The sequence below is a fragment of the Colletes latitarsis genome, chromosome 1 (genome assembly GCF_051014445.1).
Source record: "Colletes latitarsis isolate SP2378_abdomen chromosome 1, iyColLati1, whole genome shotgun sequence".
In the NCBI taxonomy this organism is placed as follows: domain Eukaryota; kingdom Metazoa; phylum Arthropoda; class Insecta; order Hymenoptera; family Colletidae; genus Colletes; species Colletes latitarsis.
The window spans coordinates 43490130-43507277 of record NC_135134.1 but is presented as its reverse complement, the minus strand read 5'-3'; the positions used below and the strand labels follow the sequence as shown (position 1 = coordinate 43507277).

General features: G+C 32.4%; 1 protein-coding gene across 7 annotated transcripts in view; it reads left to right on the top strand.

The window, feature by feature from the left end:
* Positions 1-17148, top strand: part of Gluclalpha (glycine receptor alpha 1) — a 67278-nt gene that overhangs the window by 4612 nt on the left and 45518 nt on the right. For 4 of the 7 annotated variants that reach the window (XM_076769708.1, XM_076769683.1, XM_076769729.1 and 1 more), the window contains exons 2-4: positions 2506-2573; positions 3993-4111; positions 10436-10503. In XM_076769708.1, coding sequence (XP_076625823.1) covers positions 2515-2573; positions 3993-4111; positions 10436-10503 — 246 coding nt within the window. In that variant the 5' untranslated portion in view covers positions 2506-2514. Of the gene's footprint in view, positions 1-965; positions 1051-2505; positions 2574-3992; positions 4112-10435; positions 10504-17148 lie in introns of those variants that run through there. The other 3 variants (XM_076769719.1, XM_076769692.1, XM_076769701.1) reach the window with 2 other exon arrangements.

Sequence of the window (17148 nt, the reverse complement as noted above, 5' to 3'; positions counted from 1 at the left end):
TTTATAATATATACATATAATAATTTATAAATTTAAATTAAATTTTTGAATTTAACTAAACGATTTCTATGGATGGAAAATAAGTTAACAATATCATAATCTTTAATCTTTTATAAACAACTATTTTTGAACCTGCTTTTATACTTTTCTTTAAATTTGTTAAAAGCTATATATTATACTTTAAATTTTGTAATAATAGGAGTATTTTTTCAGTTAACCCTCGAAAGGGAGAAGGATCCTTTAACGAAAGATTAAAAATTAATTATGATAGGAAATATAACATTAGATTTAACAGTAGTTGTTTAAAAAAAGTAAATGTTATAATATCGTTAACTTATTTTCCGTCCATATAAATCATTCACTTAAATTTAAAAATAGAGTTAGAAGAAAAGTTAGAAGAAAGAGAAGAAAGTTAAAAATTGCGAGAACAATGCATGTATAACAACAATATCTACTAGCTAATGTCCACAGTAGAATTTTTTCTGATTTCCTGTTTTTTCAATGTACTCTTTGCATTACTTTTTCGTAACACTGATTTGTTCACCATATAATTTTGCTTTCAATAAAGTTTAAAAAGTCTTGGGCTTGTCACTTCCAATAAACGTTGCCCACACAACACTTATAGCAATGTTATTTTTACGAATTTCAATAAGAAATTTAAACAGTATATATTTAAGATCTTAGATTACAAGAAAATGAAAATCAAAAAGGAATTACAGCGGTAATTGTCCAAAGTGTCAGATTGGAATACCTTTTTGAATTAAAAAATGAAATAACTTTTCCAAAGACTCACTATTTAAACGCGACATTATTTGCTATATTTCGTGGTTGTTTATGAGCAGACAATTAAAGTTTGCGCGTTATAAATATTTGCATATGTATGCGTACATGTTGGCTTTATTTCAAATAGACAAAACTTCGCCGTTTCTATTTTCCACCGACTCGTTCAATTCTAATTCCACAGTGGCAGAACGAAGGTTGGTGCGAGTTCATAAAAGCTGCTGTTATAAAATTATTTGTAATTCACGCGTAGGATTTTCGTAGGAAAAGGTGATGATTTTTCATATAAAAATGAATAAAAAATGCAGAATAAAATTTTTTTATATAATACTTTGTGTTCCAAAAAACAAAAACGAATTTAAACGTTTGTGAACACATATGTGCGATTTGACTAATGCATCCGTGTGTTACTCGTTATCCCCATTTATATTAGTGTTTGTAAACATTAACTTTATTACGATATTATCTACTTTATGTCGATCTGACCATCTTCTAATTTGTCAGAACTAGTTAAATCAGATAATAGTGTACCATCGTATTTGCAAATGCCAAACACAAGTAGAATTAATGACAAATATAGTCAGACACGTTCCTTGTAAATTGCACGCGTGTTCCAAGAATTTTCAAAATCGACTTTCTCGAACACGAAGTCACGTATGAGTGAGTTTTATTGTACATTTTCAATTAATTTTGGCGCGTAGAATCATTCCCCGTGGGTTTTTATTACCACTTTGGTACACTATGAATATTACACATTTTGTGTTGATGGTAATCAGTGTGACATTGATTTTCACCTTATAGTCTACTAGAAAAATTATTACCACACGTGATGACACGTTGGTACTGAGCAAACTTGTTAAAAAGAAGCTGACGGGTTACTTGTTAGCCGCTGTATTATTAGCGTTTCCGCTGAACACGCTGTATATGATCAATCGCGAGCCAGAAATAAAAGGTGGGTAAGGAAGGTGGTACATTTGTACAATTGCACACCTCTATAATTGTAAATACGACGATTTCCTATGGAGAAGTAAATAAAATGTGTGCAATATACTTTTTCTACACGGAGTTCTATTTTTGAGAAGAATTAAAGACGGGCGTATGATTACGACTGCCTAACACGTCTGTCCATTACTCGTTATTTCTACTGGTGTTCATATTTGACGGTATTAATGGTGTTACGATATTATCTATTTTCTGACGACGTTACCATCTGCTAACTATGTAGTTACTAGCCAAATCAGATAATACTATACCGTCATGTTTACAAATACACACACAAGTAGAAAGGACGATTAATGGTCAGACACGCTTGCCAAGACGTGTATGTCGTAAAATTTATATAAATTGGCATAAAATTAGTAAATAATTGTGTGTAATGTATTAATTATTATATATTTATATTAAAGGAATTATTTATTGTCTTTTTCATTTACATGTAATTCACAGTCTGCTTTGCTCAATGAATTAAGTTTAAATGGTTGCAGTATTTTGACTGTATAAAGGTAGCATAATCAAGAGTCTTTTAATTGAAGTTTTTTATGGAAGTATTAGTGAAATATAAACTATTTTTTTTATAAATTAAAGTTAATATTGTTAAATTTTATTAAAGGGGGAGAATTCCGTATAACTTCAGATAATTCAGCCACTTTTCACTTTTCATTCATTGAAAAGATTTGCTAAAAAGGTGAATTTATTATTAATTGAATGTTTGTTTCTGCATTACAGGCTACCACGATGTGGCCTGGAGTATTGAAGTTGCTACTGTTACTAACAGTCCTGCTACATCAATTAAGGTGCACATTCTTTTTCACATATATTTTAGTATATTTTAAGTCTAATTCCTAAGTAAAAGAAACTGATAGTAATATTCCTAAATATTTTTATATGTAGGGTAGACCAACAGGAAATATTAAATAAACGAGTATAGTAATGGGACTGAGATATGTTTAAATATCATCAACTCATTTACGTTTGAGATTGATAATCTTTTTAAGGTTAAAAAAGGTTAAATTTGTTATATTTAAGGAGAAAAAACAAATTTAAAGAGTACTATAACAATAAAAATAATAATTATAAAATAATACCTAACAAAAATAATTTTGCATTTAGAAAAGTAATTATTTAATTGTAGTTTTATTTCTATTACATTTCATTTGTAACTTTACAGTCATTTAGAAAAATAGTTTTTAAAAAAATGATAAAAAATTAAAGGATTGTTTCTAAAAATGAAAAATTACATAAATATAATACGCGATAAATAATTACAAATATTCGAATGATTATCTAAATCAAGAATTTATTTGAAGTTGCTCGAATAATCTGCAAATTTAATAATGGACTAGCTACATTGTGATTTTATTGAGGTCTCAATGGTACTTGATGTTTGAGTTGTATCGCTATTATAGGAAATAGCAACAAGTACAGCTTACTAATACGATAACATATTTCGATATCTATTCAATGCTTTAATACAATACAGTAGTCTTCATATAACAAAAACGAAATCGGATCTTCACAGTTTCAGTTATTCGGGTAAAACTGGGAAACCATTAAAGAGTGGAATGTAGTCTAAGAAATTTTTGGTTTAAAAGTAACCTTTACAGTAATTTTGACGTTTAAGACTAGAGGAGTAGTAATCCAGTGTTTTAGTGTTCTTTCTGTTTATTTATTTATATATGGCTCCGTAAGTTTAGAAGTATTAGTAATTGTGTACCGCCACGTATCTTATCGGTGAATGTTGTTTCAAGTGCTCGTTATACCACTATTATTTTTACCTTTAGTTTATTCATTTAAATTATAACGATATAAATTCTTTTGAACTACTTTCATTAAATTAATTTAATTTAAATAATATTTTTTAATCACTACAAAATTTTATTCATTAAATATTATTATTTTTGTTAAATGAATATACAGGGTTCAAAATTTCAAATCATTCACGGAAAAATTATTTTCTTTACCGAAAATATACTGTGTGGCCGGAAATGTTTCTGTAACTTTTTAACGAGGCCTCAATCAACAAATTAGTATGTTTGATTTTCGTCTTATTTTGGCCTCTAGAATCTCCCATTAAAATTTTTCCCAGGGGTGGCCGAACACCCTGTATAATAACTTTTTCAATAAATTCCTTTATACTCTTACATTGAAGAAGACAGTATTCCAATATGTCGAAGATTACAATTTTGTACAGTGCCGTATACTTTTGATTGTAGATGTACGCAGTCAAAGGTAGGGGACAGCTTCCGGTTGAAGGAGAAGGAAGTGTTAGACGACATCCTAGGACCAGGACGGTACGACGCACGTATCCGGCCCAGCGGAGAAAATGAAACAGGTGAATATACTGATATTAACTATTTTACGTCCATTGTTCCTTCCAGACTTCCTTACCAAATCGACCAATTATACCAACATATTGTGAATAGTCGGGTACGATAAATGAAATAACGAAGCCTGAATAAGCTGAATACACCGTATAAAGATAATACACTTGTTAGCCATGCTGCTGATAAAAGCTGCATTTTGCGTTTAGATTTAAGGAAAATTATAACGATAACTGTACGCTCTGATATTTTAATATATGCTAACATTCTAATTCAATGGTTTATTTATCGGTCGTACGATTAATGTATATTTTAATCGTGATTAAATATTCCATAGTACGTTGCAATCTTATTATGATTCGTCAACTCTAAAGTGAACATCAATATTAAAGATAGCCTTTTTTGTTTTAAACTCTTTGCTCCGTTTTAAGATTAAAATTATTTACTACATTGTCCTTCGTCGCGATGAACGAGCTTAACTAATAATATTATTTTCAGATAAATCTAGTTAAGAAATAGGTAGTAAGCGTCCGTAAACCAAAAATTACGAATGCTAATGCTTTTTACGGAAACGATTAGCGTTTGTTTGTGTCGTTTACCAAATTAATTGTCCTGAACAGGAATTGTGATATTTACCATCGGATAATTCTGGCAATCTACGACCTGATCTTCATTTCGTTAATTAAGGATGATTTCGATTTCGTTCTTTTCCTTTTTTTATATCTGCATACATAGGGTGATTCTAGAAACTTGGACGAGCCGTAGCTTTTTGTTTGATACAAAAGACTCGTAGAAGGAAATGTTTAATATCCTATGCGAAGGCCTTTCATGATATAATTTTTTACTTTGATGCAATAATGGAAGCAGAAAATACCATGTTTCTTTAAATTGGACTATGTATTTTTTGTACTTGTTTAAATCGATTCTTCTCAACATTTCGTATATTAAAGTGTTAAATCATGATCATTGAAAATTTTATACTTTACGAAATATTTTATATTTTATGTTTGTATTCGACAGCTCAATCTTCATGTTGAAATTGCTTTCACTAAACTAGGTCAGCCAGTACTGATGACCATGGTTACCGGTGTCAGGTAAACACATTTCATTCAGTTTGTGATAGATTCGTGTCTTGAGTGTTCTTGCTTTCAAAAGTTTTTGATTGCTTATTAACTGAGTTAGATTGAATCAGTTTGAAACATATATAACAGTCAGTTTTGTGAGATGCAATAAAAATGGCCAAAATACTGCATCGATATGTATATATATAATACTGTACAGACTTTTACATCTAACTCAGCCAATTCTTACTTTTGGGGTCATTTTGAAAGACAAGGCGCAGTTTTCTATTTGAATCAACAATACTAAAGTTACAATTAAAACTAATTGTGTTACACAAACTTAAAAATGTAAGGAAACAAATAATAAAATATTTAAACGTTTGGACATTGTGCTGGGGTAGAGTAATACCTTAACATAAAATATGAAATATCTCGTAAAGTATTGTGTTTTTAATGTTTACGATTTAATAATTTCTATGCAGAACGATGAAAAGAATCGATTTATGTAAAAGAATATATAGTTCTACTTGAAAGCGTAAGAGCGTATTGCGTTTGCACCGTTCCATCGAACGAAAAAATTAAATCGTCCAGAAAATGTCTCTGCACGGGGTATCTAACTTTTTCCTCTACGAATTTGTTGTATTTTTTAAGACTTTACAGTTTGTCCAGTTTCTAGAATCACTCCGTATATGACCAGAAAATACTTGTATCGCACTATAAAGGATCTAGCGAATCGAATTCGGAAATTTACGTCGTCGGGATTCCGTATACTTACAATTGTTTCTTCCACGTCAAGTCCGTTGATTTACAAAATTATTAACGGTAATTACTAATTAAAACTGAACAAGAATGGAGAAATGACGCACGCGCATCGAGGACACACGTGTTTTTGGGGGTCACGTTTCACGCCCAATGACGAATAATTTTAACACAGCACGTAAAGTGGCTCGATAGACGTGCGTTACAAAGAAGAAAGTGTTCGTGGTAGCAGTTTGTTGGCAAAGTGCCGTTAAATTGCAGTCACGTTGAATTTACAGCGAATATAAAGTAAAACGCGTTTTCAAGCAGCACGTTGTTCGATGAAGCGTCATGATAACGATGATCAACTACCGGCTGGCACGTTGCGCTGTCATTTCGTGGCAGCAAACGGTTGGCAAAGTGACGGCACGATTTGTTCCTGAAACGAACAGATATACACGTACCATCCACATATACGTACACGGATACTGGCTCTTACATAAACATACAAGCGCGTTCGTCTGTATGTGGACACATTCAGAAAACTTCTACGATAGATGGGTAAGATGAAATTGTTCGGGCATCGTTAATTGGTATAAAAGTGTCTTTCCATTTCTCGTAAGTAAGATCTTTTAGATGATCGTAACACGTCTTATCGAATACACGATGAGCGAATACTGGTTTTACAGCCAAATATAGAGGGTAATTTCTTGTAAACAAATAAATACGAAATGTGGAATAAAACTTTTTCATGCGAGGTTTTGTCTTTGAGAAGATCGTATTTAAAAATTCTTGAAGCGACCGTTAATCGTCGTTTCTACTTGCATAATATTTAGTGTTTGTAAATATGATGGAGAAGTATTATCTGTTTTTGAATGTTCACAAACACCAATGGAAGTAGAACTAACGTGGTTAGACACGGGCGCCTCAAGAATGTTCAGACTACATTCCCTCGAAATTGAAGGCTCGTATTAAAAAATTTTATCTCATTTTTTCGACTAATTTTTCGCGCCAGAAATTGCTGTATGTTGGACTGCACAGCGGAAAGTACTTTGAATTAATTAATCCGCGAATGATTTTTTTTGTTTATCTTTTATGAGACCCTTTATAAGGCGTTTCTGTGACACGATGTTCACGAAAATAAAAATAATTGTGAATATTTTTTTCGAAAATATGGTTCAGTCTACGAGATCGATGCAAGGGACTTATTAATTAATACGATGAAAAATTGTTACCGAGGGCGTTGTTAAAATGGGGTGGATAGGTGTAAGAGAGGATGCTATCTTGCTGAGAAATAGGTGATAGTATAATTTCGATTGGAAGCGAAGGTTTTCTTTTTGCATTATAATGGGAGGTATGAATAAAATTCATCGTATTTCTTTATTTGTACAAACATACACGTGCAATTGTGCAATTCGGTTATATATTTAGGCTACTCTGCATTAAATAATCGTACATGAAATTTCATACACACTGGTGTAGTTAAATTTTTGATCGAAATATCAAACGTTGAAGTATTTCTTAGAAAACGCTTATTTTATTTCAAAATTAAAATTTTCAAGCTTCGTTATGAATCTTTGTCTAATAAGTTTAGCATCGACATACCGGGCCATAAAATATTAATTTTCTTGAAAGTTTGCGTCGTACGTGTCATTAATATTAAGTCTTTCGATGCAGGTATCGATGTAATTTTTTATGGTATATTAGTATTAATAGAGTTTGCATTTCTAAAATTATAGCGTTTCATTGTTTTCGTGAAAACGGAAATCACATTTGATCGATCACCATGATTTGAGAGAAATTGTCTGGGAACGCGTCTGACTCAGGCAAGACTTATACTACTTGTATTTAACGCATATGTCGCTGACGGTTTCTGTTATATTTTACATACCTCAATTAGTTTAATAATTCAATTTCAATCAATATTTTCGATAATATTAGATACGGTTTTCATTATTATTATAAATATATCACAGTGACAATAAAAATGTTGCTAAAACATTGAGCCGACATATTATTTACTTTAAATGAACAAAAATTTCTGTTAATGATCGAAAATTTTTAACAACACCGACAACGATATTACGTTGCTTTTCGATAATATTTTAATGTTACTCTATGTTTGTTCATCGGTTCCTGCGTCGAAATCTATTCGCTATCGGTTTATTAACGTCAAAATACAAAAAGAATGAATTGCCTAAATATTAATTCAATTTTACCGTTTTGGTATTGATTCGTCAAGAGCGATCGTTATGAATTAATTTTACCTAGTTTCGACTATGTACACCAAGTATACTTTCCATCTCACACACCTGCCTGATACTCTCACTGTACGATGAAAATTGTACAATGGCATTGAACATCTCGGAAAATTGGACCACGAATTCCTATTGTTCGACAGGTCAGAGAAAGTATGTATCGTCGATAATTACAGTCGACTTCGTACCGCCTGGAGCTTGACGTCGGAGTCGTTACACGAAATTTTTAACATTTTCAGACATACCGTTGCTATGTTGTTCTTTCTCTTAATTATCGGAGAACAAGCTCGTATATTTTGCCCGGGTCATACTAATTTGCAACAACTTCAAAGACATGATTTTTAATCAAAAAGTGGAAGTAGTAGTTATTTCGTGTGTAATAGAAGACCTGCTTCAATTTTAAATCACACCCAAGACGATCGATATAAAGTTATATAGGGTTGGACGTAAATAGTGATAGAACCCACTTAAACTCTCTCATTGGCGATGATTCCTTGGGAAAATATTAAATCGAAGTGAAATTTGTTTATACGAGCGTAATATTTATATCCGGTTAAATTCATTGTAGATTGCAATGGAAAGGCATTAAGCAATCAAACGATTAACTTTAAACCTATTTAGTTTTGTTCTAATTTAGAGATTTGTTCTTCTCTTTTCATTTATATGAATTTTTTTTATCACAAATAAATGTCTCAATGGTATATATTCGTTAGTTATATTAAGTGTTTTATGAGTATTAGAATGTTTATTCTAATTTAATCTTCACGTATTTGTATGTTCGTGAATTTTTACAATTTTCAATAGTGTTTCTATTATTCTACATTCAGTTTCTTTTGTTATTCATTTGATATTAATATTTTCTGCTTGAGTTATTGTATTTATTTTGTTATATTCAGTGGTGATAGCTAATGCAACCGGGACACGTTTGTCCAATATCCACCATTTCTACTTGCGTTTGTGTTTGTAAATATGGCGTAATACTTTCTATTTCGATTGCTTTTAAGTAGTTACAAGGGTATAAGACTGACGGAAAACACGCAGCAAGGAATCACCATCAGTGTCGATAAATACAAGTAGAAATAGCAAGTATTGGTCAGACATGTTCGCGAAGAATTTCCAAAGTTAATCTTGTGAATAAAAGCTCTTATCAACAAATTATATGTTACATTTTAGATTTATTTGTAATGAAAATAAATTAAAAATGTACAATAAATTTTTTTTATACAAACCTTCGTTCTTGCGAAAATCGAATTCGAACATTTTTGAAGTAAATGCGAGATTTTGCAAATGTGTTAGATCATAACTCGTCAGTTCGACTTGCGTTGGTGTTTATAAATATTAACGGTGTCACGATGCTATTTTCTTTTAATTAATTAGAAACAGTTAAATCAGACAACGTCGTATCCCCATATTTACAAACATCAACGCGAGTAAAAATAACGAGTAATAATCGGGCATATTTCTCGAGTCGAACGTGTGCCCCAAGAATCTTCAAACTTAATTTTATCAAAAACGAAACCTAGTACAAAAAATGTATATAACACACTTTTTATTCATTTTGAACCACTCACTCTGTATGTGTATGTTTATACAGTTGCAGGAAGAAAAGAATAATTGCATTGTCCAACTCCACTAATATTAGCTATATTTCGCAAATATGTGTTTCTTAATGTGAGAACCTAATTTTACACTTGATCTATATGTCACGTATGATCTCGGTTAAAACAATCCGTCACAGCACTTTGCCTTTAGCTTCCGAATTTACTTTTAGACGTTCTATTTTTGTGGTAGACCTACACCATGTATTTTTCCACTATCCGATATATATATGTTACCACTATATGTTATCAAATGCCCATAAAGTACCTTTCGTAATCAATTGACCATTTGCCAGCGATTGACGGTTCAAGTCGATCCTCCAAACCGGGAGAACGAATTCGTCGATGTCCTTTGATGAAAACGATTATAAGCCACGAGACGTAATCGCTTCGAATTTTGGTAACGAATTAATCTAATGTTTTTTGTCTCCAATCTCTGTTTGTTCTCGAACGATTACCCGAACAATCCTGACACGGCTGCTCGATCGAACCGTAAGAAATCAAAACCAAAATAAAAAAAACATACATACACATACACATACACACATACATACATATACACACACAAATGAAAAACTCAAGAAAATTCTATAAAATGAAAGAAACAAATCAAGTAGAGTATTGTAATACACGACAAAGATTGACTGACTAAAAGGGGGCTCTATTGTTTTTGCCCTTAGATGGGCCGGCCATTGTCCGGGTAAACCTGTTTGTGCGAAGCATTGCGACAATTAGTGACATCAAGATGGTAAGTATACATAAACCAGTCCAAGAATCTTTAACGCGGTGCAATGTCATTTCTCTCTTGGCGGGTACTTTTTCCTTATTTTTCTGTTGCTTGCAAGATAACGTAGGCGCAAGTAGGTTTAGAGCCTCGGTAACGAACCAAAAAACAGAAACAAAATGACGGCCTCAGCACCAACGAGAACGGCAACAACAGCAATGGCAGCAGGCTAGCATCGTGTCCCTTCTCCGTTACATTTATTATTATATATCAACACCATCCGTTTCGTCGTTAGTACCAGACTCAATTGGAAAATTTTGCACATATGGCACCGGCCTGGCAGAAAATCGTGCACACGTTTACAATTTGTTCCATGATACAGCAGCTCCCACTTACACGTGACAAAATCAGGGCCGCCTGATTCGCTCGAAAACAAATTACGTAGCAATTTTTATCGCGAGCCAAAGTCGATAAAATATATTACAGAACGTTGAGCCATCGTAAAGAATTGTTACTTGAAAGCGGGAATTACTATGAATGAAAACAAGAATCCAATGTACGAGATTTACGTCAGTGCCGACCTTAGATTAGACTCATGCAAATCTGACTTTCGACACAATTAATTGCAAGAAGTCTATTCGATGCTCTAATGCATGTTGTAATGGATTCTGTTTTGACTTGCTTTAATTACGTTAGAAAGAACGATCTTCTAGCATGAGTCTAGCTCCGAGTATCCTTTGTGCGAAACGCATCCTTTGATCTGGGAATACTGTGTTGCGCAATATTCACCATAGACCCTGTTGTAGACTCTATCAAAGTCTGTCCGCCCCATCGATTCGTCTACTTTGTTGAATCCCGTTTGTCACACTACCAGACATCCAGTTATTTTTTCATCTATGTATACATGACTCTCCTTAATTTAGACTAAACTCACACAACAACTAGCATTCTAGCATAGATATAGGCATGTGGCATTATAGTTTCTATGTTCACATATGTACATACACGTTTATATACCGCTACATAGAAGAGCACAGATGTTGCAGAGGGACGAAGAAAACAAAGGAAAAAGTGAGACAAAGAAAGGGAGGGATAGGGTATGAAAATGGAAAAAAAATAAAATGCGAGAAGAGAGAATTATTGGCAGTTGATTTCATAGGTTTCGTCCAATTTTGCTCCCCGATCTGGTAGAGTTCCTCATAGTGCTTGATGATTAGTATGCTCGTTCACGTCGACACGTACAAAAAAGAATTATCCAGTTTTACTTGTTCCGTTCTTTCAATGTGTGAGATGATACAAGTATACAGGAATTTTATAAACGTACCATATATTGTCAAAAGTCACGAGTCCGTGTACAGTATTTTTCATTTTTTTTTTTTTTTCTTAATGATGGGGTGGTTAATGTCAAGTTCCGAGCAGCGTATCCGTTAGGCGACGTCGGACGCATTTGCGTAGTTTGTGGCCGAAAGTAGATGTGCCGAAAGGTAATTGAAAGTCAACGCAGTTGCAGCGCTTAGAATTTTTCTGCATGCATTTTACAACAGTTGCATCTTCGAAAGGGTGAGTTACAAGAAGCATATATCTTCTTCTCGTGCAACTGGAGAGGAGGACAAAGCGCAAATGCAATCGATGCGTACCATCCTTGGAGCCATTCGAGTTGAATGGTTCTCACCCGTTAAAATTTCAGAATTAATTATGAATATAAGTTACTTTATGAATGAAGGTCACGAGAAAGCAATGACAAAAATATACCTGGCACGCGTGGCCGAAAACAAAGTGCTACGTAATACATAAATATTCGCACAACGAGGCGAAACAGTGCTTTCTATTTTTTAAGTTCAACAAATAGCTCTAGAACGAATTATTAACAGAGAATCGTTAAATATTTTTGATCCTCTATGTTGATAACGCGGCGATTAATCAGAGAAGGATTATTGTTAACGAATTCTCTCTTATAAATACGTTACGTCGTAAGGTATGCCGTGTTCAACGATGAAAATATCGTGGATCATTAACTTTTTACGTTTACAATGATGAATGTCGTGTAGACAACTTTCCACGAACTGTACTTTTGCTGTATTTTAAGCTTACCAGGTTCAGTCGTAATAAGAATTTACACATCGATCTTTTGCAAACGTAAGAGATTCTTTCGTTTGAATGCATTCGCATGTTCGTCGAGTGTAATCGGGTTAATACGTTTTTAAAAATTTTTTTTAAATAAATCGAACGTAGAACATCGAAAGCAGAAAATATACAGGGTATCCAAGGAAAGTACAAATTTTTCTGGCTCATAGTACTCGCCTAAACAAGTAAAAAACTCTTAAGGATCTACTACTTAATAAAGCATAGAAGGCTTTTTGATTCATGAAATAGAAAACAAAACTATCTTAAAGGAAGAAAATTTAAATTTAATAGAAATTGTAAAAATTTTAAACAGAAATAGAAAATCTGTGTAATTTTTTCCCATTTCATACATACAAAGCATACATACTTTTAGTAGGACTGATTTTACCATATTTTAGCAAACATAGACGGACATCAAAAAACATCCTGTTAGTATCAAGTTGCACTTATCTTCTTAGAAAAATTAACGATTCTATTATCTAGAATCTATTATCTAGGATACATCCATGAAAATTCAGAGATGAAAAGTTCATAATGCCATCGCTGGTAAATCCAAAGTCAACGGTAAATAAAATGTTAGCCACAAAGAACACATCTTCAGCACATTGTGTGAAAACTCATTGGCAAAACGTCACCCTTGCTGGATAATCAGGATCAGCCTGGGGTCACAGTCGTTGGAAATGATTCTAGTATAGTTGATGTTCGCGAGGAATTGTCCTACCATTGGAAAAACACTGATGTCGACGTCTGTTGCCATTCTTCTAACATTAATTCCGGGATTCTCATCCACGTGACATGAAACACGGAGTGTTTTCTTAGTCATCATACTATTATAATTCTATCTCTTCCCCCTAGTTTTCGAGATATGTTCGTATATAATTTTATCGAGACTTATAATTATTAGGTCATTTGGACGAAACGTTGTTAATATTGGGATTATTTTAACTCTAAGAAAAGAAGTCGTCCAATAATTTTCCTGGAGTTATTATAAAGATCGAACCTTCTATTTCCATATTCCTAAATTAAATTTCCTTGGAAATGCTTTTACAGTAAAAAGTGAGTGAAAAAATGAATATGATTTTACTTTAAAAAATGTTTTAAATTCAAACAGCTTACAAAACTTTAGAAAATTTAAGGATTTGGAAAAGTGACACCTATTTTATTTCTTTATTCGCTTCTTAGTGTAAATGAATCTTTGAGGAAAAACTTAAGGATGTGAAAGTAGATAAAGTAATATTCCAAAGATTAACAACATACCGACCAAGTGTCCTAATACTAATGAGCGGCAATGTATTATACAGGGTGTTAGAAAAGGTTGAGACCAAACTTATAATACGTATTACTAAGGTCAAATAGATAAAAAAAAGTTTATATAAAGTTATGTCCGAAAATGCTTTATTGAAAAAATATAAGCTTTTAAAGACATTTGTGATTTATTATGGAAGTTAATAAGAAATGTTTGAAAATTCCTCACTTTTCAAGAATGCATGCTTCCATTTGTCGAATTAGTGATTGTTGAATTTTTTTAAATATTCCATCTGTATTGAAACTATGTAATAGTAAATGCATTTTGAATACATTCCCGATCAAACATTTGTTATAGCTGCCACAATGAATCATAAATCTTTTTAAAAGCTTATGTCTTCTCAATAAAGTACTTTCAAATAGAAGTTTATATGAACTTTTTTCATCTATTTGACCTCAGTAACACGTAGTACAAGTTTGGCCCCAACCTTTTTGGACATCCTGTATATTCAATAACGAATCAATGATCTTACTGAACAGCATGACAGGAAAACTTTAACTACTGGGAAAGTTAATAATCTCAATATTTCATATTCTTCAAAAGATATAGAATCATACCCTGATAAAATTTTTCGTTGTTAGAATGGTCAAAAATCGGCCTATTTTTACCACTTTCTTTTCGTTACTGTTGTCTCCGGATAACGATCGGAACTAGTAGCAATCGGAAATACAGAAATTGGGATAACATAAAAGACACAGATTACTGAGAGACAAAAGGTGCGACAACACGAAAGACGATATTACTTTCAGAACATACGTTTGTCAAGACCTTTTTACCCGTTTAGATGAGAACTACGAGCCCTAAAAGTTTGCGACACCCTGTATGACAATAAAGCTTTATTTTCGCTTCGTTTTATCGACGTCGAGCTGCGAGACAATTCGAATACGTCAATTCGCGTTAATTGAATTTTATTCATCGGAGATCGTGGCGGCTATACGTTTGCCTCGAAACGCGGCACAATACGAAACGAAGTTTTCCTTATTTTCTGTACTGGAAAGTAGACGATATCCGTTCGTTGCATACACGAGGATGGTCGATAGGTAACACTGTCGACAGGAGCAACGTGTCCGACGTCTTGTCCTGGTTCATGTAGGGCGGAATGTTACCCAGACACTCTGTATGGCTCAGGACGATACGCCTGGCTCGTTCGGTCTACGAGTAATACGTAATTAAAGTAAATTTTGTTAAAAAGCAAAGCGCCTTGCGATTTAACTATGGAAATGCCAACGGTTTCCTAATTATATCGTCGATTCATTAATATTTGAAAAGATCGAATAAACCTATAAAATTTTTCTAGCAGTCCTGCGGGGCAATTAACGTTAAACCACGCATAAATCGTTGTTCTCCGTTAATTACACGCGAAAGTATTTGCATTAGAGGAAAGTTAACGAGCCGATAAAGGAACACATTACACGTATGCTTGTTCAATATATACGAAGGTTTCCCGCGACGAAAGTAAACCGATTATGTTTTTACCCATTTATGCTGTGTATCCACTTCACGTTGAGATTGATCACGGTAATTATGTTGCTGCTTCATTTTTTATGGCCAGACGTCTTGAGAACCCGTATACGTGCGAAACAATGCTTAAAAGTTCTTAGACATTTAACATATATGTTGTCTACCAAGTAACGATTATGATTCTATCGTTTTTTTTTTTCTTCTTTCGTGTTTCATTTTGCTGTTTAGTACGTACCTTTCGTTTCGATTCGCTTTTGGTATCGATGTATACTGTTTCACTAGTTTGCTTTTTAAGTATTAGTTCGACTTATTTGTTCCCAAAGTCGTTCTCAGTTCGAGGGAAAGAGAGTTTCATTGTTACAACATTTTAAAAGCAAATAAGAAAGAACCGAAACAGAGCCACAGTTGTGCGTAAGTTATACTGTAATTTAAACTATTTTTCTTAGCGTACTTTTGTGACATTGGACTTTCTCTTTACATGTTCGATGTATTTATCCTGATTCGATGTGTTTTAAATTGTGGTGCATTTAAGAAACGAGAAGTTCTCGAGCACAAGCGAACTTAACGTAACGAGCTTTGTGTTTCATTCTGTATGGCTGTAAACAAAAAGTACTAACGAGAGCGAAAAGAAGAAAAGTAAAAAGTTTTGTATTTCTGTAGGCTCACTTTTCTTGTAACTGCAACAATGCATTTGTTAAGCGAAGCTCTGTACTTTTCAGATTCTTCGGAATAATTTTGCGTATATGTGCACATAATAAGGTAAAATGTGAAAATATTAAATACATATATCACGAGGTGCTCTTATAAAGAAAGGCAAAATTTTTCAACATAATCATTAAAAAAAGAAATGTATATCATTTGTTAGTATGACTTGATGAAATCAATTAGTATAAATTGTTTAAACGTAAATAACGATTGAAATAATTTAGAATTTCTCATGAAATATTTATTTTCTGACATTTTAAGAATTCAAGTTCCTGAAAGAAATTCAAAATTTTATCGTTGCATTGATGGAAAAATTATGCAGAAATTAAAATCTTTTTACAGCTTTCAATTTTTTCCTTCGTCAGTTTTTACCTTCAACCAAACAGAAAATACCAGGGATCGAAACAGCCATTGAACTTTTTTAATGGATTTTATTTAAAGAGTTGAAATAAAATTTTCTTTCGAAAAAAGCCTCACATTTTAAGTTCCGTTGAGAATAGATAAATAAAAATTGATTTGAAAATATACAGTTTAGTTTGAATAGTTTATGAAAAATGTGCATCGATAAGAAACAAAGTTTTCAAATTGAGCACTATTGTGTACTATTCAGTGATTTATTTACTGAATATAAGCATAATATTTAAAATGAAATGTATTATACATTATAATATATATTAATAATATTACCTATGTAGTACACATACGGTAAAGTAGTTTTATACGTTTCATTAAACTTTTTCTAATAAAAGTTCTCAAATGTTCTCCTGGAATTTTTATTATAGAAATTCTAAAATATCTAATCTACAAGAACAATTTTTAAAAAAGTTTCTCGTGATAAAAAATTTGTTTGACAAAAATGCTACAAAATTAGATTTTTTTTCATAAAAAATGTAAATTTCAATAGTATTACAGAAATATATAGAAGATGTTTTATTATATTTTGGTTTTCAAGAGTAAAAAGGATACGAGTGAAACGTTAAGTTATATTAACGATGTTTCGTTTATAAAGTAATATGGTATTTTTCAAATAAAAATTATGATATCTTAAATTTAAACATAATCATATAGTAATA